Here is a 22,739-nt window from a genome sequence, read left to right as displayed (position 1 = left end):
TAGTGCTACATCTGATGGCGTCTTTACCCATGAGGCATTTGGGGCCTTAGCTTAAAAGAAAAGGCGTATTAGTCATTCCCGTTATGGCCAAGTACAAGAAGATCTTACTTTTCTTTCAGTGATACCAAGACTGGAAACCCAAGACGTCCTGAGCACCACAGTGCTTCTATATATCAACATGAATAAGTTTTGCGTACTGACTTGTCTTTTCCGGATTTTAAATCCTTCACCAAATATCTTTCTTGAAGGCCTCTGACTATTTCAAATGACTGGACCTCAAATGGATATTTTTACCTCACAGCAGTAAACCAGAGCTACTAATTATATCTGTGTATTCTAAGTATGTGCAATTTGCAGAATTTCCCACCATTCAATTTTTGCAGTGAAGGCTATTACAAGGGTTTGTCCTCTCATTCTATGAGGATCAGAGAGGTTCTTTGCTTTGAAAGAAACTATAGACTGAATTCTTAATGCTTTATTTCTGGCTTACACCTGGCATGATGGGACTAATTTTAACTTAATCAGCACGGTGGGAATGGAGAGTGTTTCGGTCGGTGCCAGGTTTACAGCCCATCCGATTTTATGCCCCAGTGAAGTCAACTCCAAGCCCCTCACTCCCCTCAGTGCTCACAAATTCCTAACTCATACTCCCTGTGCTCTCTGATTCCGGAACTGCGCCAAATAACCCCAGACCCTCAGATCATCCTCCCCACTGCTCACAGATCCCTGTACCCCGATCCCAGTAATCCCAGCACCTGCTCCACAACCTCCCTCACTGGTGTTGCTTAAACCCTCCCCCATGCTCCAAGATTCCGGGTGCCCTCTCAAAACATTGCAGGACCTTGACATCACCCATCCCAGGACTGCCAGACCTGGGCCCTCTCCCGGGTGCTTTCAGATCCAAGGAACACCCCGATGTAGATGCGTAATGCTTCCTGGTAACACAACTTGATAGAACACTTCTAATAGACAGGAGAGTGACTAAAAAAAAAATCCATTCTCAATAAACAACCTCCTACTTATCAGGAGCAAAGCCGCGGGAGATCTGCAAAAAGATTCAAACATTGAGAGGTGTAGAGCGTTGAGTCATTACCTTGGCTGCTTTTGTCGGATACTGCTGTGACAGCTCAGCCTCTTCATTGGAAATGTATTCATGTTTCATCAAGTTGTCCAGCACACACTCTGTGTTCTTGATACGACCAACTAAGACCTCGCGGTGTAACTTCAGCACCTTGATGAATGAGTGAGTCGATGTGAATGGTACTTGCTGCTGGGACCCAGGCTGACACACGCCATCCATTCTTGCACAAACATCCTCTGCACTGGAATCAGAGACTTCTACCATCTTCCCCTGCCAGGCTGGTCACGGAAATGCAGCAGTTCATTTTTGGATTCTACATCATGCATCTATATAAATCATAATATACCAAAAACATAAAATTCAATCAATTAATAACGATCACAACATACCAATGCTGTAATGACAATGCAAAACAGTCAGATTGTAGAACCACAGACATTTACAGAATGGAAGGAGGCCATTTCGCCCCTCCTGTCCGTGCCAGCTTTGTCAGAGCAATCCCACTGCCCCACTCTCTCCTCGTGGGCCTGCATCTTCTATTTTAAAGGCTTGTGCACTTTTCTCTCATCATCATTATCTCTCTCCTCTTGAACCCTTTGCCTCTATTTATGAAATCCATAAGGTCGTTGGCATATCTTATAGCCCCATCTACCTGCACTCACTTTCAGGGAATTAAGTACTTGATCCTCTAGCTCACTCTGTTCATCCACACCTATCAGTGTCTTTCCTTCAGTCATTTACTCCCATTCCTTGTTCTTCCTTTCAAAATGCATTATCTCCCACTGGATCACACAAACTGGTTGGGCTGAATGGCTGGTTTCTGTGTCAAAAAGCTGACCAAGGACTTCTTTTCAAAGATAATACAATTTTGTAGGTCTTTCCCCTCCGAAAAGATCATTTTGACTTTTGCCATTTGAAGGGGGCAGGAAACTCAAAGTTAAGTCATTTTATTTAGATGAATTCAGTGAATGTCACAAAGGGTTTTGCAGAACAATGCAGTTGCAGTCACCCAGTGATGGAATCATCATTCGTCCTTTGATATCGAATAAGACAGCCAGAATATCATCTTGTTTTCTGTAGTGAGTTCTTTCTTGAATGATGCGACCTATTTTTTTCTGGGAACGAGCATCCACAGATTGAACAGTGGATCCCAGACGCACCAGGTTGGGAATCTGGATTCTTCAAGCGAGACTTCTTCAGCTGGCATTTACATTTAGCATCGGCAATGCGACAGGCCTCGTCGGAGGTGTCTTCGTGGATGTTTTTTTCACCATGCTTTCTTATCTTGAGCAAGTTGTCCCCACTTATGGACATCTGTTTGGCACATTTTCAGAGTCGCTTTTAAGCGATCTTATCTATCTCTTTTGCTGACCGAAAACCCACTCGTTTTTTTCTTAACAGGACTAGCAATTCCAAAGCTATGTTGACCAAAATGAGATGTCCATGCTAGTGTCTGTCCCATACAGAAGCAGAGAGATGCTATTGGGCTCTAATTTCTCTACATGATTCTGTATACAGCAGCAATAGAGCTATGCTTAATCCAGACCGCTATGATGATGCTGGAAACAGAACATTCTGCTTCAGACGGTCCTACTGTAAGGTATCGTTTCAACCCGCTTAACTCTTTAGGATAATGAGAGCTAAGAATCGACCAAGGTTTATTACTTTTCTAACTATTGGTGTTATTATTAAAATACAACAGGTTTTACAAATAGAGATCCATACAACCTTTAAGTCAGTAGTACAATGCAAAACTCAGAATTCTTCTGCTTCACGAGACTAAGATCGACATCTTGAGAGGTGTTTTAATGGGTTGTCTCTGGTCGGTTTCTTGGCTGTCTCCCCAAATTTATTAAAATGGCTGGTTTTATACCATGCTAGCTGGTGCAAAACAAGCTTCTAGTACTTCTCCATTGTTTACTACAGCCCCTGATGTTTACAGCAGCTTCTCAGACTTTCAATGCCTCGCTGTTGTCTTATCTTTAACCTTCCAGACAGTGCTCTGAATAAGAATGTGGTCAACTTTCTCAGCATGCCTTATTGAAGAGTTAGTTTAACCGTTCTTTTAGCCAAATTCAGCGTTTTTACCAGGTAATTAATCCAGGGTTCTAGTCAATCCTTCAGTTTCCTTAAAACTGTTTTTTTGGTTTTATATTGAAAAGTCCAAAATCCTTCATTACCTTGAACCATAGCTGTGCTGTCAAGGCTATAGGGTTCTACATTTGAAGTGCTTGTCAACAAGGAGAATGTTCTCTTACTTATAGATCTACTTTATAATCACAAGGGTTTTGATAGAGTAAATAAGGAGAAGCTGTTTCTACTGGCAGCTGGGCCGGTAATCAGAGGACACCGATTGAAGGTAATTGGCAAAAGAACCCGAGGGGAGATGAGGAGAATGTTTTTATGCAGCGAGTGGTTAAGATCTGGAATGCACTGCCTGAAAGGTTAGGGTTAGGGATGCAGGTTCAATAATAACTTTTAAAAGGGAATTGAATATATACTTGAAAAGAAGAATTTGCAGGGCGATGTGGAAAGAGCAAGGGAGTGGGACTAATTAGATAGCCAGCACAGGCACGATGGGCTGAATGGCCTCCTGTGCTGTGTGATTCTAAGGGCCCAATCCTTGCCATGACTTGCATCAGTTTTTTTCGGAGTAAGTTGCTTTTTCTGGCGTAAGTTTAAAAAATGCCATTTTCCCCCCAAAATTTGCTCCAGAGTAAGTCAGTTAGGTACGATTTTTTTAGGTCAGTTTTTTTTTCCCAAAAGGGGTCGTTCCGAGACACTTACGCCAGTTTTGGCCATTTATGCCACTTTGGCCAGCAAAAACTTACTCCAAATCGACTTAGGTCAGCGTATGTGGCCAGCTCTGAAAAACCTTGCGGGCAGTGAAGAAAAAGCAGTGCACATTCAGCAGACATTAGGGGAGGGAAGGGAACTAGAGAGGACCTCAACAACCAAGCACCAAACATTGCAAGGAAAAGCTCAAACAATTAAAATACTAATAAAAATGAAGTAAATCCTACCGGAGAAATGCGAGCTGCTGGCTGCGATGCCACGGGAGGCGGGGGGGGAGGGTTTAGCCAGAGAGACATTCTTTCTCCCCCAAAATACTCTTTCTCCCCCCTCAAACTCTCCTCCTCCCCCCCCCGCAATACACTCATTCTCTCCCACCCCCCAAAACTCTCCTCCCTCCCTCCCCAAAACTCTCCTCCTCCGCCCCCCCCCCCCCCGCCCCAATCAAAAGTCTCAAGCACAGCAACATAAGCATAGCCACTAAATAAAAAATAAAAACAAAGTCCTACCTTGCCCGGGAACACAGCCGGGCCAGCCGGCCGGTGCAGGACGCCACTCGGCCAGGGATAGGATGCGGCGAGATCGGGCGTCCCTTCGGCCGGGGATAGGGGCTGTGAGCATCGGGTCCTGCTCACAGGAGGACAGGAGCATGCGCGCAGGTGCCAGCAGTGCTTTCTGTGCTGGCCTGTGGCTCCACCCCTCCCTTCAGAGTGCACGCCACGCCACGACTCAGGGGATTACGAAGAGCGGCCAGAATGGGGCCCCTTTTTTCTACCGCCCTTTCCAGTGTGCAAAGTCGGCGCACTTCAGTCACTACACCGAAAAAAACAGCTTGGGCAATGTTGGGCTCTATGATTCTACAAGTCAAGCTGTTTCATATAGCAGCATGCTGTGCTCACCTCTTGCTTATATACATTCACATAGAAAGAAAGACTTGAATTATATAGCGCCTTTCACAACCACCGGATGTCTCAAAGCGCTTTATAGCCAATGAAGTACTTTTGGAGTGTAGTCACTGTTGTAATGTAGGAAACACGGCAGCCCATTTGCACACAGCAAGCTCCCACAAACAACAATGTGATAATGACCAGATAATCTGTTTTTTTGTTATGTTGATTAGGGGATAAATATTGGCCAGGACACTGGGGATAACTCTCCTGCTCTTCTTCGAAATAGTGCCATGGGATCTTTTACTTCCACTTGAGAGAGCAGATAGGGCCTCGGTTTAACGTCTCATCTGAAAGATGGCACCGCCAACAATGCAGTGCTCCCTCAGTACTGCACTAGAGTGTCAGCCTAGATTTATGTGCTCAAGTTCCTGGAGTGGGACTAGAACCCACAACCTTCTGACTCAAGAGGCAAGAGTGCTACCCACTGAGCCATAGCTGACACATAACTAGGCACAATCTCTTCTGCTGTTTCTCAAGTGAGAGGCTCTCTTTTTAGCTGGAATCTGCGAATCTCTAAGGGTGTCAGATTTTTTTTTTTAATTGCCATGAAGTATTAATAGAAAATCAGAGGATCCCAGGATGGTTGTTCTTGCAAATAAGCCTGATAAATATCCTGAGATAAATCTTTTTAAAGAGCGCGGCTGACAGAAAATATAAGCAATGAGAAAGGGCTCTAACACAGGTGCATTAAATCTCACAGCCCAACTTTCTCAGAAAAGCCAGACCTGTGCCACCTCCCACCCCACCCCCTTCTCAATACCAAGTTTGGTAGGGTGCTGAAAATGGTTGCACAAAGCAACAGCAGTTAAATAAAACATGGAAACGGAACTGGCAAACAGCACAGGAAGCACAGAGCCCCACCACAATTACCCTGCACAATACGTGCAGCAGGCTGCCTACAGCTGACCAAGGGTTACATTGCATAAAGACATTAAAATATTGAGTATCATACAGAGCAACATCTCCAGCTCCTCGCAGACCAGCGAGGATGTGAGAGATCATATTCACCCCACAGACCACACTGCAGGTTGTCAATCAAAATCTGCCAGGGCAACTCTACTTGAAAAATGACTTCCTCCTCTTATAACCCCTGCACCTTCCAGAATATCTACACAGCTCTTTAATTGGCTTCTGAGGCCCACTATGGATTACAGAACTACTGCTTTGTCCAATATCCTATTTTGAGCCTCTTTCACACTTCAGTCCACGGCATTCCCCCACCAGTGATCAACAGCTACTCTGGAAGTTAGTTTTGAAATAGTTCTCAGCAATTCGAGTGCTGGATTTTATGCTATCTTAACATTTGCTTTCCACAGTACTTCTATTTTCTATTTCAGCACTTCCAATTTACCCAGGCCAGCGCTGTCCAATAGAAATCACTGACTAGCCACAGATGTGGCTACGGTGACACTGTTTTAGCTACATGCACTAATTTTACTGGTACACACCTTACACATAACACAGGAAAACGTATTTCACATGTATATATTTACTTAACAAGCATCTACCAACATTCAGTAATCAAAGCAGTAAAGCAGTCCCAACAATCAGAAGACACTCGCACACTCTGCTTTTCCTCTTACCATTTTACCAACAAACGCATAGAAAGGTTAAAGTTCACATGCATACACCATATGAATATAATTATTGAGATCACATAAAAACCACAGTGTCTATACCTTATTTTTTATTTACTAATCAGAAATTTGCCACATTTGGTTTCCCAATTGGCCACATGTGGCTCGTGGCTAACATATTGAACAACACTGATCTAGGCCATTATGCTTGAAAGTAAGTTTAAGAAACAGCTTGAAACCCTTTGGTCAGTTTTAATTTGCTGGTTTCATCATTAAAGTTCCAAGTATCAGTTCCTAAACCAAAGCACCAGCAAAGTTACAAGACCAGCTCCACAGAATGGATAGCATTGGTTCCTCAGTACTGTGGCTCCCCTCCAACACCACACATTGTTTCCCTGAAAATTCTAGCAGTATTCGATGATGAAGGGTCATCAACCCGAAATGTTAACTCTGCTTCCTCTCCACAGATGCTGCCTGACCTGCTGAGATTTCCAGCATTTTCTGTTTTTATACCAGATTCTAGCATCCGCAGTATTTTGCTTTTGTACGATAGACCTCAACTAGCTAGATATTCTACTTTCAAACACAAACTTGAAGAGGCAAGCATCATCTTCCATCAATAGGATGCAGGGTAAACTCCTTTAAACTTTACAGATCTGCTCTAGTCATCAGGAATACTTCTTTCACTGTTCCTTTTTTGATCTGGCGCTATATCTCTCTGCCCTGCTACATCCCTACTTGTCTTTAAAGGGCTCCACAAAACTACCATTATGATCCAGCTTTGAATCATCATGCCTGGGTGCAGAGGCCTTGGTTCAGTGGTACCTGTAGCACTCTTGCCTCGGAGTCAGATAATGGGAGCCAAATTGCCGTTTTTCAGAGGCCCATTCGATCCTCCAGGGGAGGGGCGAAATGGGCGCTACCGGCTCCCGGGAAATTACCCGGGAGTTTGCAGGCAGCGCTCTGGGCCGCCGCATAACCGCCGATGATGTCATCGCCTTGCACAGCGAACGCTCAGCACCATGCGTCGACCCACTACCGGCCAGTGGGGGAAATTGCCCCGTGGCCTGGCCGACAGCCGCTCACGGGCGTAAGTTAAAGGGGATGTCGCTTGTGCCCCCCGCCGCCCGCCAGTATCTTGTTTTTTTTTGCCGACTCTCGGGTCGGCTTCCCTACGTGCATTTTTGTGCGATGCCGGCCGCCATCATGCAGCCCGGCACTCCGTTTTGGGTGCTGGGCTGCAGGCCCGGTCCCACATTGCCCTGGTGGTGTAGTGGAGGCTATCAGACGCCTTTAAGCAAAGGGGAGGGGCGTTGAAGCGCCTCAGCGTGCTGCACTACTCGCCCCAGCATCGCCCAGGAACCCGCCCCTACAGGAAGTGGAGTGTGTGAGATTGCGCTCCACTTCCTTTGAGGGGCAGCAGACCCAATTCAGCAGCTGGGGCGGGACCTCTGCCCGGGTGCAGGAAGTCCCGGCCCCAGCAGGTTATCTCCCCCAATCTGTTGTAGATGTTGGCTGAGCCCCAATATTCAACAGTGTAAAATCTTGTGGGTTCAAGTCCCACTCCAGAGACCTGAGCACATAGTCCAGGGCTGACATTCTCGAGGGAGTGCTGGGCTGTAGGAAATGCTGGGCTCGAAATTCAGTACTGCTGGAAAGCTGGTGCTCCCCCCACCTTTTTGTGGCCATTAGCGCCAAAATTCTTTCGTGGCTGGGCCACCCCAAATTCAGCTCCAAAAGTGAACAAATAGGTTCCAGCGCTAATGAACCCTTCCAAAGTGGATTTTTCAGTGGTGTGGCTGTTTTCATTTGAGCGTTATCACCACTGAGAAATTCAGCATGCAGGGTAGGGTTTCTAATGAGTCAGCTGCTCCATGGCCTTTTTAAAGGCCGGAGTTTGCAGCAAGGCCCAGGAGGGGGAAGCAGTTTGGAAGAATGGCTGGTGTAAGAGGTGCAAGGAGAGCCAACAGGTTAACTGATATGGAGCTGGAGACACTGATGGACGGTGTGGAGGACAGTAGAAGAATACTGTTTCCTGATATGGGGAAATCTGGCAGACAGGCAGTACATAATGCATGGAGGGAGATTGCAGGGGAGGTATCAGGCACCTCCATATATGTGAGGGCACACCCTCCCAGTCAGGTGCTGGCCAGTCTGCACCCAGCCCTTTCAGAGTGGCGATGGGTCGACGCCTCCTAGCTCTGGGGCGACGGGGATCCTCCTCCTCCTCCTGCACCTCCTCCTCTTCCTCCTCCTCAGGTGGTACTGCTGGCTTGACCTCCAGCGGCTGACCCCTCATGATGGCCAGGTTGTGCAGCATGCAGCAGACCATGACGATGATGGAGACCCGTTGAGGAGAGTATTGCAAGGTGCCACCAGAGTGGTCCGGGCACCAGAATCTCTGCTTAAGGATGCCAATGCACTGCTCGATGATGCACCTGGTGGCACAATGAGCGTCATTGTAGGCATGCTCTGGCGCTGCCCTGCAGTTCCGCAGAGGAATGAGCAGCCAAGTGTACAGGGGACATCCCTTGTCCTCAAGCAGCCAACCGCAATCCTGATTCGGGCCGGTGAAGATGGCGGGCACACTGCTCTGGTGCAGAATGAACATATCATGGCTGCTGCCTCCCTTGCCCGCTGCCTGTCTGCACAGTGCTGATGGCGACACCTTCTCCTGTGTGCCACCCTGCTTCTGACCAGTTGTCACCCTCCCAACATTCCTCCCATCCTCAGGGTGAACCCTGCCAAGCAGGTCTCTGCAGCCCACTAAAGAGACAGACCTGAAAGTTGTACAAAAGTACAGGGGTATGTGAAAACCTCTGAGCAGCACTCAGCAAGTTTAATGGAGCCAAAACAATTAATAAAACTATATCAAGAGATAAATACTGCGGACCATGGAAAATGAAATAAAAACACGAATAATTAATAAAACTTTTTCAAAAGACAAATACTGCAGATGCATGCTGGAAAATGAAATAAAAACAATAATAAGTAATAAAACTATTTAACTACCACAGGACCCCAGCGATGTCGCGTTCGAGCTCCACATCGAAAACCTCGCGGGGGCACTGCCGAGAAAAGTCCTACCTTTTCCTCGGTGAATGTCGCTGTGGTAGTCCCTCGCACGCTGCAGAGCTCACCGCTGGAAACCCTCCTTTACAGCAGCTTCACCGCACCGTTTCCGGCGGAAGTGAACACCGCTCAAATCCTCCCTGAGCTGAATATGGCTCGGGGAGGGAAAAGTACCCGACTGCGGAGGCCCATCGATTTTTTTCGGTCAAACTCCACGGTAGCCGTCCCTTCGGGGACAGTGAATTTCGGCCCCACTGTCTTTTGGATGAGATGTTAATCCAAGGCTCTGTCTGCTCCCTAAGGTGGATGTATAAGATCCCATAGCACTATTTGATGAAGAGCAGGAAACAACATGTAAATCGCTAGAAAAAAATCAGGAGGAAATACATTTTCTCGTGGGCCTCCTGATGGTTTAGACTGCAACAACTTACATTTATATAGTGCCTTCACCAGGGCAAAACAGATGGTGTGCACTGATCGGAGAGATTAGAAAGAGAGAACTTGCATTTATATTGTGCATTTCACGACTTTAGGATGTCCCAATGTGTTTTACAGCCAATGAAGTACTTTTGAAGTGTAGTCACTGTTGTAATGTAGGAAACACCGCAGACAATTTGCACACAGCAAGCTTTCACAAACGGCAATGTGATAATGACCAGATAATCTGTTGTAAGTATTGGTTGAGGTCTAATATTCAACATGTAAAAATGGGCGAGCTGTCTGTAGAGGTGCAACACTCATCCAATTAATGTTAATGACGCCCGAGGCCCAATTTTGGGCAGGCCTCGGGGCATCCTGGTTGGGACATGTGTTGTGTGCGCGCTACTGGCCATGTGCCCAAAAACGGCCAATAACCAATTTCTAGGCCACTATCTTGTACTTATCCATTCTCTTCGGGGCAAATTGCATCCTATTCGCATCTGTCAAAGTAAAGACAGTCTTCATCAGCACTTGACATATCTGTCTGTGAGCCCACTTCCTGCACATGAAACACTTTACAAAAAAACATGATCAGGGGCTCAGATCAGTGCAGTTGCAGAGAGATTAACTAATTTTGGAATTTGGAAGATAAACGAAAGCAATCCAGCTTCAAAAGAGCTTCAAGAAAGATTAAGGTATTGCACTGGTAAATATTAAAAGGCTACCATTTAGCAAATGAAACAAATGGCCTGTGCTCAGCCTCTCTCGACATATACTAGTCCTCTTGACACCAACCTCCGGCATTGGACATGCTCCAAAAGTATTCTGTTGCCCCAAGTCATTGCAGACCAACCACGCTCCTTATATATCGCACTCCGCAGAGCAATATTGTAACCCAAGTTATTTCAGTACTGAATCCCCGAAAACAAAAATCAACTGCTGTTCCTGTGGAGGAAGTACTTATGTTTCTGCAACGGCACCAATCTGAGACCCTGATTATGTTTTTTTAAAATGTTTCATGTGCAGGAAGTGGGCTCAGACAGATATGTTGAGTGCATGCGCAGGACTGCCTTCACTTTGACAGATGGGAATAGGATGCAACTTGCCCGAAGAGAATGGATAAGTTGTGAATGTAGAAACAGCCCGTTGTTCTGACTTTCAGACAGGGAGAAGACCATGTCCACGCGACCATATCATAGTTGTGTTCAAACCCTTTCTCTTGGCTTGTACAAACAATGCCAATCTATCCAATGGTATTGACATCTGACTGCACTGCCATCACAGCCCAGTGATGATGCTCCCTCTGTATGTATGAGGGGGCATGGAAGCTGTGAGGGAACTCACAACACTGTGGCTAACACCAGGCCTCAGCACTGTGACACAATGGTGCTCCAACACCTGTACTACTTTACCACTGGCCCATTGGAGGTAGCTGAGAAAAGCAGCCACTTTAAATGCATGTATATTTGATGGGCAAACAGCCAATAAATGAATATGCTGGGTCTCTGGGACACTCATGTACCAACTTTCCCTGTCCAATTTATCTGATCGCTTTCCATCCCTCTCAAATGTGATTTTTCTTTACACTCTACGTACCTTTGTGTTTCACTTGTTATTTAGTTCTCTATTTTAACTCTAAACCTCTTTATGTTATGAAGAGACTCCATCTCACTCTGAGTGTTTGCCTAGCTTCTGGTCATTTACAAACTATCGCACTGAATTGTTCCTTGTTGAATTTTAATGTATTAATTTAGTAAGGGGTCCTGAATGCACTCTGTTAACCTCTCCTCATTCTGACCATCATGGTTAGTGTTATCCCAACCTTCAGGTGTCAGGCTTGTATCTTGTACACTTAATCCTGTTTAAGTGGTGTGTGGTTGCAGTTTACACTAAGCACTGACTGCAGTAGCTTATTCAACAATGATCTACTACGTTCGTGTTCAATAGTGGAGTAGTGTAATAGCACTACCCTTTTAAACCACCCAACGCGGATAGCGGGTAAATTGTGTTCGCGCCAACGAGCCTGCTATAAGCAGTGGAGACTGTACTTCATTGGCTGTGAAGTGCTTTGAGACATCCCAGAGCTATATAAATGCAAGTTCTTTCTTTACATCTGGATAATGAAAACAGCCATTATTACAATGCTAATTCTTTACAACCTCCCTTGAATTGTCTGCAAATTTCTATATTTCTTTCTCACTCGTTCACATTTCCTACATTGCAACAGCGACTACACTTCAAAGTTCTTCATTGGCTGTAAATTGCTTTGGGACATCCTGAGATTGTAAAAGAAACCATATAAATGCAAGTCTTTCTTTCTTTACTATTTGACAGTCCATAATGGGCGCCCCGTATTGCTGCAGACTCCTTATTAATTCTCAGTTGAATCCAGTGACTCAGTCTGAACATCACCTTCAACAATTACCTTTCCTTCTATTGCATTGCAGCTACTTGTATCGTTGGTTAGTCATATCACCACTCCTTCCTTTCTCCATCTCTTCTGAAGATTTCACAACCAGAAATATTAATTTACCAATTCCGCCCTACTTGAAGCCAAATGTGACATGCAAAGCTTCAACTTGCTTCCAATCATAGTATTCTCATCAAATAGCTGGGCCAAGTATTGCAAATTTAAAATTAGACGCTTGTTTGCTGTTTTTTTTAAAAAAAAGAATTCTGTTGCCTTTGACTGGTGTAGAACGAATACACAAAATATTGACATCTGTGTGGAGATTTCACAGCCCCTAACCAGATGTTATATGTTGATTACATTAGAAGTACTCGCTTGTCTTTTGAATGTGGGTTGCGTGTCAACTTTGCAGATGCACAAGGGTCAATAAGAGTTGCTCTCAAGACAAAAAGCTATTTGATATGCGAAACCCATCAAAGTTGGAAAACTGTGATATGGCCATGAATTTCTGCTTTGCCGAAATCTCAGGGTGCAGTGGGTGCAGTGGGCTTTTGGGCCTGCTCCATTAATCCTGTCCGACTGATTCTCCAGGGCCATATTGTTGGCCAGCCCCGTAAGGGAACTCACCTGGGCAAGACCCTAAAATGGCTGCCGTAGGCCTTGGACGCCTGCCACAGTGTAGTGTGGCCCCAAAGTGAATACTTTATTATAAAAAGAAATTCCACCCCTATCCCACTTTAGGCTGTGCAATTGACTGCATGGATTCATGAATCCTTTCAATAATCAAAGGGCTCAGCCACCTTGATGCTTGGAGTACACTCAGTTAAGTCTCAATCCTATCCCCATCTGCTCGAAGGTGAATGTCCCTATCCGACCCTTCCAAAATTATTACTTTAGTGTCAGCCATGGCTCAGTGGTAGCGCTCTTGGCTCTGAGTCAGAGATTGAGGATTCAAGTTCCACTTGAGAGACTGGAGCACATAATCAAAGCTGACACTCCAGTGCAGTACTGAGGGAGCATTGCACAATTGGAGGAGCCGTCTTTCAGATGAGACCTTACACTGAGGCCCCATTTGCCCTCTCAATTATGAGCAATGGTAACACTGAAATGTATAAAAGACCCAGGGAGCAGATGAGGGGGTGGAAATTGGTTATGGACTGCTGATGGTGCACACGCATCTAACCAGGAGGCTTGAAATTGGGCCTCAGGCCTCAATTCAATAAATAGAAGCAAACTGTACCTCTATGGGCAGATCGCCTATTTGGCGCAGCTTAATTTCAGGGTGCTTGCCTTGCCAACAGCAGCCCTCAGGTAAGTCCTGGGGGGGTAGGAACAAGGACAACGAGTGTGGGGACCGATCACAGGTCGGCAGTGGCTCTCTGCAGTGCTGTGGAACCGGGAGGTGCATTCCTGCTCCCCCGCCTCCAGATCAACCCTTAAAAATCAACCTTTTTGTTGGCAGCCAGACGCTACAACAACTTGCATTTATATAGCATCTATAGCAAACACGAGCGGAACAGGCCCAGTACCTACTCCAACAGGGACGCCCAATCCTTCGGAGGGGACTGATTCAGGCGGTAGGCCCCTCATTCGCACATGCACGGGGCCTAACGTCTGTTTTAGGCAGTCGCCTCGGACGTCTGAAAATCAACCAAGACCAATATGGCATCAGATGTTTTTCCACACATCCCTGGGGCACAGGAGGACATAGCCCAGTGAAATTGGTTAGTTTTGCCCCGTTTTCCATCCGAGGATTAATTTGTAACCCCAATACTACAAATAAACATGCACAGATTGCTGATGAAATTGGAACTGGCACAGAAGCAACTGCTTGCAGAGTGACTATGAAAGTTATGGCCAGTCAGACAGCTGATGTATTCCTGGACCATGACACGCAGCTAACAAAATAGGGAAGGCATTTCAAATCTCTATGAATGTAGAGAGAAAGGAAATAATGGCAAGAGCGTGCCAACAGCCCTTTGAATTTGTATTTCTTTCTCATAACCGGAACAGAAAGAAGCTGGTATAATAGATTGTTTTACAGCTCTGTGCAGCAAAGCATTTCTGCCCCTTGCTTTTTTTTCCACTGGCAATGTTTTGAATCGCACATATCTCATTCTTAATGTGGGACGTCAACTCATGGAGTTAGTAAGAGAAAGCTCTCATTGTAGAGCAGCTACTTTTGATCCAGATTCCGATTGGACCATTCTCTTTGCATTCATGTGGAGTTTTTTTACATAAATTAATTCCCCCATTTCATTGGACCAAGAGATCGTTAGCCCACCATTTTATTTGCTAGAACAACGGTCAGATATGGAGTCTCAATTTCCACTGCAGAGATGTCTCTCAGGTGTCAGCCATGGCTCAGTGGTAGCACTCTCTCCTCTGAGTCAGAAGGTCATGAGTTCAAGTCCCACTCCAGAGACTTGAGCACAAATCTAGGCTGACACTTCAGTGCAGCACTGAGGTAGGGTTGCACTGTTGGAAGTGCTGTCTTTTGGATGAGACATTAAACCGAGGCCCCATCTGTCCTCTCAAACGGATGTCAAAAATCCCATGCCACCAATCTGAGGAAGAGCAGGGTAATTCTTCATGTTGTTCTGCTCAATATTTGTCCCTCAACCAACATCACTAAAGCAGATTATCTGGTCATTTATCTCGTTGCTGTTTGTGGGACCTTGCTGTGCGCAAATTGGCTGCCGTGTTTCCTGCCATCATCATCATAGGCGGTCCCTCGAACGAGGATGACTTGCTTCCACATGAGTTCACAGATGTTTCAATGAAGGACCCGATATTCCAGTCCTGAACTCCAGTTGAAAGGGTGGACGATGCCTGTGCATGGATTTTTTTTAACGTGTGGTGACCGTTGCACATCAGCCACCACACGGGCTCGACAGAGCTAGGCCTTTATCCAGTGGCAAGAGTTAACTAGGATGACTGGAGACCTGCTCTGCTGCACAGACCTAGTGCGCAGTGTGGGCTGGCCCGTGCTGCCCCTGGGCCCTCGGCTCTTACATAAGAACATAACAACATAAAAAATAGGAGCAGGAGTAGGCCATAGGCCCCTCGAGCCTGCTCCGCCATTCAATAAGATCATGGCTGATCTGATCATGGACTCAGCTCCACTTTCCCACCCGCTCCCCATAACCCCTTATCATTCAAGAAACTGTCTATTTCTGTCGTAAATTTATTCAATGTCCCAGCTTCCACCGCTCTCTGAGGCCGCAAATTCCACAGATTTACAACCCTCTGAGAAGAAATTCCTCCTCATCTCAGTTTTAAATGGGCGGCCCCTTATTCTAAGATTATACCCTCTAGTTCTAGTCTCCCCCATCAGTGGAAACATCCTCTCTGCATCCACCTTGTCAAGCCCTCTCATAATCTTATACGTTTCGATAAGATCACCTCTCATTCTTCTGAATTCCAATGAGTAGAGACCCAACCTACTCAACCTTTCCTCATAAGTCAACCCCCTCATCACCGGAATAAACCTAGTGAACCTTCTCTGAACTGCCTCCAAACCAAGTATATCCTTTCGTAAATATGGAAACCAAAACTGCACACAGTATTCCAGGTGTGACCTCACCAATACCTTGTATAACTGTAGCAAGACTTCCCTGCTTTTTTACTCCATCCCCTTTGCAATAAAGGCCAAGATACCATTGGCCTTCCTGATCACTTGCTGTACCTGCATTCTATCCTTCTGTGTTTCATGCACAAGTACCCCCAGGTCCCGCTGTACTGCAGCACTTTGCAATCTTTTGCCATTTAAATAATAACTTGCTCTTTGATTTTTTTCTGCCAAAGTGCATGACCTCACACTTTCCAACATTATACTCCATCTGCCAAATTTTTGCCCACCCACTTAGCCTGTCTATGTCCTTTTGCAGATTTTTTCTCACACATTGCTTTTCCTCCCATCTTTGTATTGTCAGTAAACTTGGCTATGTTACACTCAGTCCTTTCTTCCAAGTCTTTAATATAGATTGTAAATAGTTGGGGTCCCAGCATTGATCCCTGCGGCATCCCACTAGTTACTGGTTGCCAACCAGAGAATGAACCATTTATCCGACTCTCTGTTCTCTGTTAGTTAGCCAATCCTCTATCCATGCTAATATATTACCCCCAACCCCGTGAACTTTCATCTTGTGCAGTAACCTTTTATGTGGCACCTTGTCAAATGCCTTCTGGAAGTCCAAATACACCACAACCACTGGTTCCCCTTAATGTTCATTACATCCTCAAAGAACTCCAACAAATTTGTCAAACATGACTTCCCCTTCATAAATCCGCTGAATCTGCCTGACCGAATTTTGCTTTTCCAAATGTCCTGCTACTGCTTCTTTAATAATGGACTCCAATATTTTCCCAATCACTGATTTTAGGCTAACTGGTCTATAGTTTCCTGCTTTTTGTCTGCCTCCTTTTTTAAATAGGGGTGTTGCATTTGCAATTTTCCAATCTGCTGGGACCTCCCCAGAATCCGGGGAATCTGGACCCCATACCCTCATTTGCCGCACCTCCACCGCGATCTCCCGCCGCTCCTCCACCACAAACATTCACCGCACCTCCGCCACGATCTCTTGCCATTCCTCCGTCACGCATCTATACTATTCGCTTCAACCACTCCCTGTGGTAGCGATGTCCACATTCTCACCACTCTCTGGGTAAAGAAGTTTCTTCTGAATTCCCTATTGGATTTCTTGGTGACTATCTCATAATGATGGTCTCTAGTTTTGCTCTTCCCCACAAGTGGAAACACACTTTCGTGGTCTGCTTTATCAAAACCTTTCATAATTTTAAAGACCTCTATTACATCACCCCTCACCCTTCTTTTTTCAAGAGAAAAGAGACCCAGCCTGTTCATCCTTTCCTGATAGGTATACGCTCGCAGTTCAGGTATCACCCTCGTAAATCTTTTTTGCACCCTCTCCAGTGCCTCAATATCCTTTTTATAATATGTGTGTTTCCACCATTACAACAGTGACTACACTTCAAAAGCAATTGTAAAGTGCTTTCAAATCTCCCGAGGTCTCTGTATCAGTGCAATCTTTTTCATTTTAATTCAACAGGTGGGAGCTTGCTGTGCGCAAATTGGCTGCCGTGTTTCCTGCATTACAACAGTGACTACACTTCAAAAGCAATTATAAAGTGCTTTTGAATCTCCCGAGATCACTGTATCAGTGCAATTATCATGACACATCAGAACCAATTACTCACAAAAAATATTTTGAAATGCAACATTGCCCCATCCTGCCCCACTTGAGGAAGAGTCCTCTGGATTATTACAGCTATGTCTTTAATACTCACAAAACAGAGTTCCACACTTTCCTGAGAGTTTGCAGACTGTCCCACAATACAGCCACTACAGGGCTCAGCTGGGCATCATTTTATCACCGTTTATTACAGTCAGTGCAGTTTATATTACTCGACAGTAAATGTTGAGCATATCAATAGGATGAATGTGAAATTGGAATGCAATAACCCACAGAACAGATACACTGTAAGATCAATATTAAAAGGTAAGATCAGTATAGTAAACCTTTCAGAAAAGCATTTCCTACATTGTCACAGTGATTACACTTCAAAAGTACTTCATTGGCTGTAAAGCACTTTAGGACGTCCTGGGGTCATGAAAAGGTTATATATAAATGTAAGCCTTTCATTCTTTTTTTTTCCAAGAAAAATTAAACAATTCTTCATATTATTACTGCAATGATTATAGTACCGGACTAATAATGCAGAACCTGAACAAATAATTTGAATGAGTTCAAATCTCACCATGGCAATTTTTGAATTCAGTTTTTAAAAATTGGGAAATAAAAAGCTGCTATCAGTAAACATAAACATGAAACAATGGGCCCAAGTTTCCACAAGAAAAAAAACGGGCGCCCCGTTTTTCGCGCCTAAAACGGCGCCTAAAAAAATCCTCGGTATTCTCCACCTACTTACAGGTCCTCTGGCCCTCGGCGCAGCCAGCGCGAGCTGTGGGGGGGGGGGCGGAGCCAGGTCCCGGCGCTGAAAACAGTGCCGGGACCTCTGCACATGCGCTACAGTCGGCACGCAAGTGCAGTAGCTCCAGGCGCCGAACTGTGTGGGAGGGGCCCGAAGCACGCAGCCCCTAGCCCTGGCTCAATGGCCTCACTGGTGCTGCGTGAAGAAGGCTCCTCCCATGGCCAGCTCCTGCTCCCCGCCCCCGCCAAGACCGACACCCGCCCCCCCCGCCGACCAGACCCGACCCGACACCCGCTCCCCCCCCCCCCCGCTGACCAGACCCGACCCGACACCCGCTCCCTCCCCCCCCGCCCCGACCCGACACCCGCTCCCCCCCCCCCCCCCGCCGACCAGACCCGACCCGACACCCGCTCCCCCCCCCCCCGCTGACCAGACCCGACCCGACACCCGCTCCCTCCCCCCCCGCCCCGACCCGACACCCGCTCCCTCCCCCCCGCCCCAACCCGAGACCCGACACCCGCTCCCCCCCCCACCCCCCCGACTGACCCGACCCGCGCTCCTGTTCCCCAACCCGACCCCCCCCACTGGACCCGACTCCCGGACTGGATCCGATCCGACCTGACCTCTCCCTTCCCCCCCCACCCCCCCTCTCTCTCCCCGCCCCCCCCGCTCTCTCTCTCTCTCTCCCTCCCTCCCTCTCCTCTCTCTCTCCCTCCTCTCTCTCTCTCTCTCTCTCTCTCTCTCTCCCTCCCTCCCTCCTCTCTCTCTCTCTCTCTCTCTCTCTCTCCCCTCTCTCTCTCTCCCTCCCCTTCTCTCTCTCTCTCTCTCTCCCCCTCCCTCTCTCTCTCCCTCCCTCCCCCCCCTCTCTCTCTCTCCCTCCCTCCCCCCCCTCTCTCTCACTCCCTCCCTACCCCCTCTCTCTCCCTCCCTCCTCCCTCTCTCTCCCTCCCTCCTCCCTCCCTCTCCCTCCCTCCCTCTCTCTCTCTCCCTCCCCCCCCTCTCTCTCTCTCCCTCCCCCCCCTCTCTCTCTCTCCCTCCCCCCCTCTCTCTCTCTCTCTCCCTCCCTCTCCCTCTCCCTCCCTCCCCCTCCCCCTCCCTCTCCCTCTCTCTCTCTCTCTCTCTCTCTCTCTCTCTCCCCCTCCCGCTCAGCGCACGAACGGCTGCAGAATTCTCGCTGGCTGAAGCACTTTCACACAGGTAGGAAGATGGTTTATTTAATCTTTTCTTGGCTTATAAATGTTTATTCAGGTTGGATTTATTTGTATAATATTTGTAGAAGTATAAATAAGGATTTATTGTAGAATTTAATGAGTTCCCTTCCCCCCCCCTCCCCCACACCTCGTTCTGGACGCCTAATTTGTAACCTGCGCCTGATTTTTTAATGTGTAGAACAGGTTTTTTCAGTTCTACAAAAATCTTCACTGGCTCCATTCTACTTTAGTTAGGAGTACATTTTCACTGTGGAAACTTTCAAATCAGGCGTCAGTGGCCGGACACGCCCCCTTTTGAAGAAAAAATTCTGTTCTAAACTAGAACTGTTCTACCTGACTAGAACTGCAGAAAAAAAAATGTGGAGAATTGCGATTTCTAAAATAGTCCGTTCTCCACCAGTTGCTCCTAAAAATCAGGCGCGAATCATGTGGAAACTTGGGCCCAATGTTCCCTTAAGGTGCGTGGCTGCGCACCAATCGGAGTTCTCGTGCAGGCCACTCATCAGCTAATGCCACTGGAAAAGATACCACCCATACCACAGCAAATTTAAAGGGACCACGCACCAGAAACAAATTAGAGGGGACATTGTCATGAAACTGTCAGATTATCGTAAAAACACAACTAGTTAACGAATATCCTTTAAGGAAGGAAACCTGCCGCCTTTACCCTGACTCCTAACTTCCCTCTGAAGTAGTCTAGCAAGCCACAGTTATATCAAACCACTACATAGAATAACCACATGGACTGCAGCAGTTTAAGAAGGCGGCCCACCACCACCTTCTCAAGGCAAATAGGATGGGCAATAAATGCCCGTCTTGCCAATGACACATGCATTCAGAGAATTATTTTTTTTTTTAAATGAAGTTTTCGCTCAACAACAATAAACTGCATTGATACAACGCCTTTAACATAATAGTAAAATCACAGAAATGTTATCAGACTGAAATTTTACACCATGTCACAGAGGAGATATTAGGCCAGGTGAGCAGAAGCTTGGTCAGAGAGGGAGGGTTTACGGATCATCGGAGGAGGAGGAGAGCTAGAGCGGCAGATAGGTTTAGGGAGGGGATTCCAGAGTTTAGGGTCTAGCCAGCTGAAGACACGGCCACCGATGGTGGGGCGAAGGAAGAGGTGGGAATGTGCTAGAAGCTAGAATTGAAGGAACCCAGAGTTCACAGGGTGTTGTAGGGCTGAAGGAGCTTACAGTCTCCCAGTGCCAGACTCCAGGGGATGGGGACATATCATGGCACAGACTCTCCTGCTCCTGAACCAGTTGTTAGTTAATTCACTCTTTGATTTCCCTCACAACACCCGGGGATGGAATCACCCCCTCTCAGCCCCTTCCCCAATAGTGCAGCTGATGTTACAACTCACCGCGTCAGAAATCTGACACATTGGAGGCACCAGGCCCGCCCAGTAATCGTTTCAAAGCTTCCTGCACAAAACTTTCTAACAGAGTGAGTAGGCAGCACACATTGAAACCTGTTTTACATCAACACCCACATCCCCAATTACAAAATGCTATAGAGCGTAAATTGTACAAACTGACATGATTTACAATAAACTCCTGTACTTACACAGCATTTTCGACAAACAGTCCTTAACAAGACTGCCAGTGACAGACTTGCATCTATCTGCCTTGTTCTTCTGACTGACTACAGTGTGACTCTATTGCAGCCATTTACGGGAACTGAGGGCTGACTTGTACCAATGCCCAGTAAAACATGGACGCCTGCCAGCAAAGCTGCCGCAAAACTTACTGTACGTCTTTCTGAAGCACCGATGACGCAGTTGCCAAGTGAAGATATATCTTACAGGGAGCCAGCGATTACTGTAGCATTCCACGCCCATCACACAGACACAAAATAATTCTGTAACTGAATTCTTTATCTTAACAGGATATTATTGCAATTTCTTATACAGATTGCAGTCCACGTCATAGAATAGATATTAGAATCCTTTCATTTGACACCAAATGTGGAATTCTGCACAAAGATTTAACGTATCTCAGTGCTGCAGAAAATGCCTTAAAGAAACAAAAATAACTATAACTGTTGCCTCCTGGTTAAGCAACACCTGGATTTCAAAATTCTCATCCTTGATTTCAAATCCCTTCATGACCTCGCCCCTCCCTCCCTATCTCTGTGATCCCCTCCAACCACTTCACCTCCCGCCCCCCACCACCACCGAGATGTCTGTGCTCATCTAATGCTGCCCTCTTGAGCATCCCTGATTATAATCGCTCAACCATTGGTGGTCATGCCTTCTGTTGCTGACGTCCAAAGCTCTGGACTAACCTGCCTAAACCTCTCCGCCTCTTTATCTCTCTTTCCTCCTTCAAGACGCTCCCTAAAACCTACCTCTTTGACCAATCTTTTGGTCACCTGCCCTAATTTCCCCTTATGTGGCTCGGTGTCAAATTTTCTTGTCTCATAATACTCCTGTGAACTGCCCTGGGACATTTCACTACGTTAAAAAATTGAACTTTAAGTCTGAAAACATGAATTCAGCTTTTTTTCTCCCATTAAAGAAACAGGCACATCTATATATGAGTAGCAAACTTGGTGTACATCTGCTACCTTCCTGCTCATTGCAGGTGTGACACTTGCATCTTAGTGCTGTTGTAACAAGTTCTGACAAACATGTTTTTCCATGAGAATATTTAGTGAAATCACTGAACAGTTTTGTCATGCGATAATTCACAGGATATGGGCGTTGTTAGCAAAGCCCATCCCTAGTTGCCCTCGAGAAGATAGTGGTGGGCCTTCTTCTTGAACCGCTGCAGTGGTGAAAGTGCTCGCACATTGCTGTTTGGTAGGGAGTTCCAGGAATTTGACCCAGCAAAAATGAGGGAACAGTGATATATGTCCAAGTCAGGATGGTGTGTGACTTGGAAAGGAATGTAGAGGTGTTGGTGTTCCCATGCACTTACTACCCTTGTCCTTCTAGGTGGTGGAAGTCGTGGGTTTGGGAGATGCTGTCAAGGAAGCCTTGGCGAGTTGCGGCAGTGCATCCTGCAGCTAGTACACATTGCAGTCACAGTGCGCCGGTAATGGATGTTTAAGGCGATGGATGGACTGCTGATCAAGTGTCGAGCTTCTTTAGTGTTGCAGTGGCAGAGTTGGAGTCGTCAGTTTGATAGGAACAACGCACTGTTCTGGGGGATCAAGATAATTTGATGACAGTTCCCTGGGGTTCTGGCTGCAATAAATATCAGGTGCCCTTTGTGGGTAATGAAAGCACATTGTGAGTTTGTGGTCTCATTCTAA

The 22,739-nt window shown here is 46.4% G+C and overlaps 1 protein-coding gene across 5 annotated transcripts in view; it reads right to left on the bottom strand.

Moving 5' to 3' along the window:
• The window catches only part of nod1 (nucleotide-binding oligomerization domain containing 1), an 86,047-nt gene that overhangs the window by 48,354 nt on the left and 14,954 nt on the right, over window positions 1–22,739 (bottom strand). The window contains exons 1-3 of one of the 5 annotated variants that reach the window (XM_070880521.1): window positions 21,048–21,165; window positions 9,489–9,799; window positions 1,094–1,407 (exon numbers count right to left, since the gene is read on the bottom strand). In XM_070880521.1, coding sequence (XP_070736622.1) covers window positions 1,094–1,345 — 252 coding nt within the window. In that variant the 5' untranslated portion in view covers window positions 1,346–1,407; window positions 9,489–9,799; window positions 21,048–21,165. Of the gene's footprint in view, window positions 1–1,093; window positions 1,408–9,488; window positions 9,800–21,047; window positions 21,166–22,739 lie in introns of those variants that run through there. The other 4 variants (XM_070880520.1, XM_070880516.1, XM_070880517.1 and 1 more) reach the window with 4 other exon arrangements.

Source organism: Pristiophorus japonicus, chromosome 5, assembly GCF_044704955.1.
Source record: "Pristiophorus japonicus isolate sPriJap1 chromosome 5, sPriJap1.hap1, whole genome shotgun sequence".
Classification (NCBI taxonomy): domain Eukaryota; kingdom Metazoa; phylum Chordata; class Chondrichthyes; family Pristiophoridae; genus Pristiophorus; species Pristiophorus japonicus.
The sequence above is the reverse complement of the archived record's forward strand: the minus strand, read 5'-3'. Positions and strand labels throughout refer to the sequence as shown.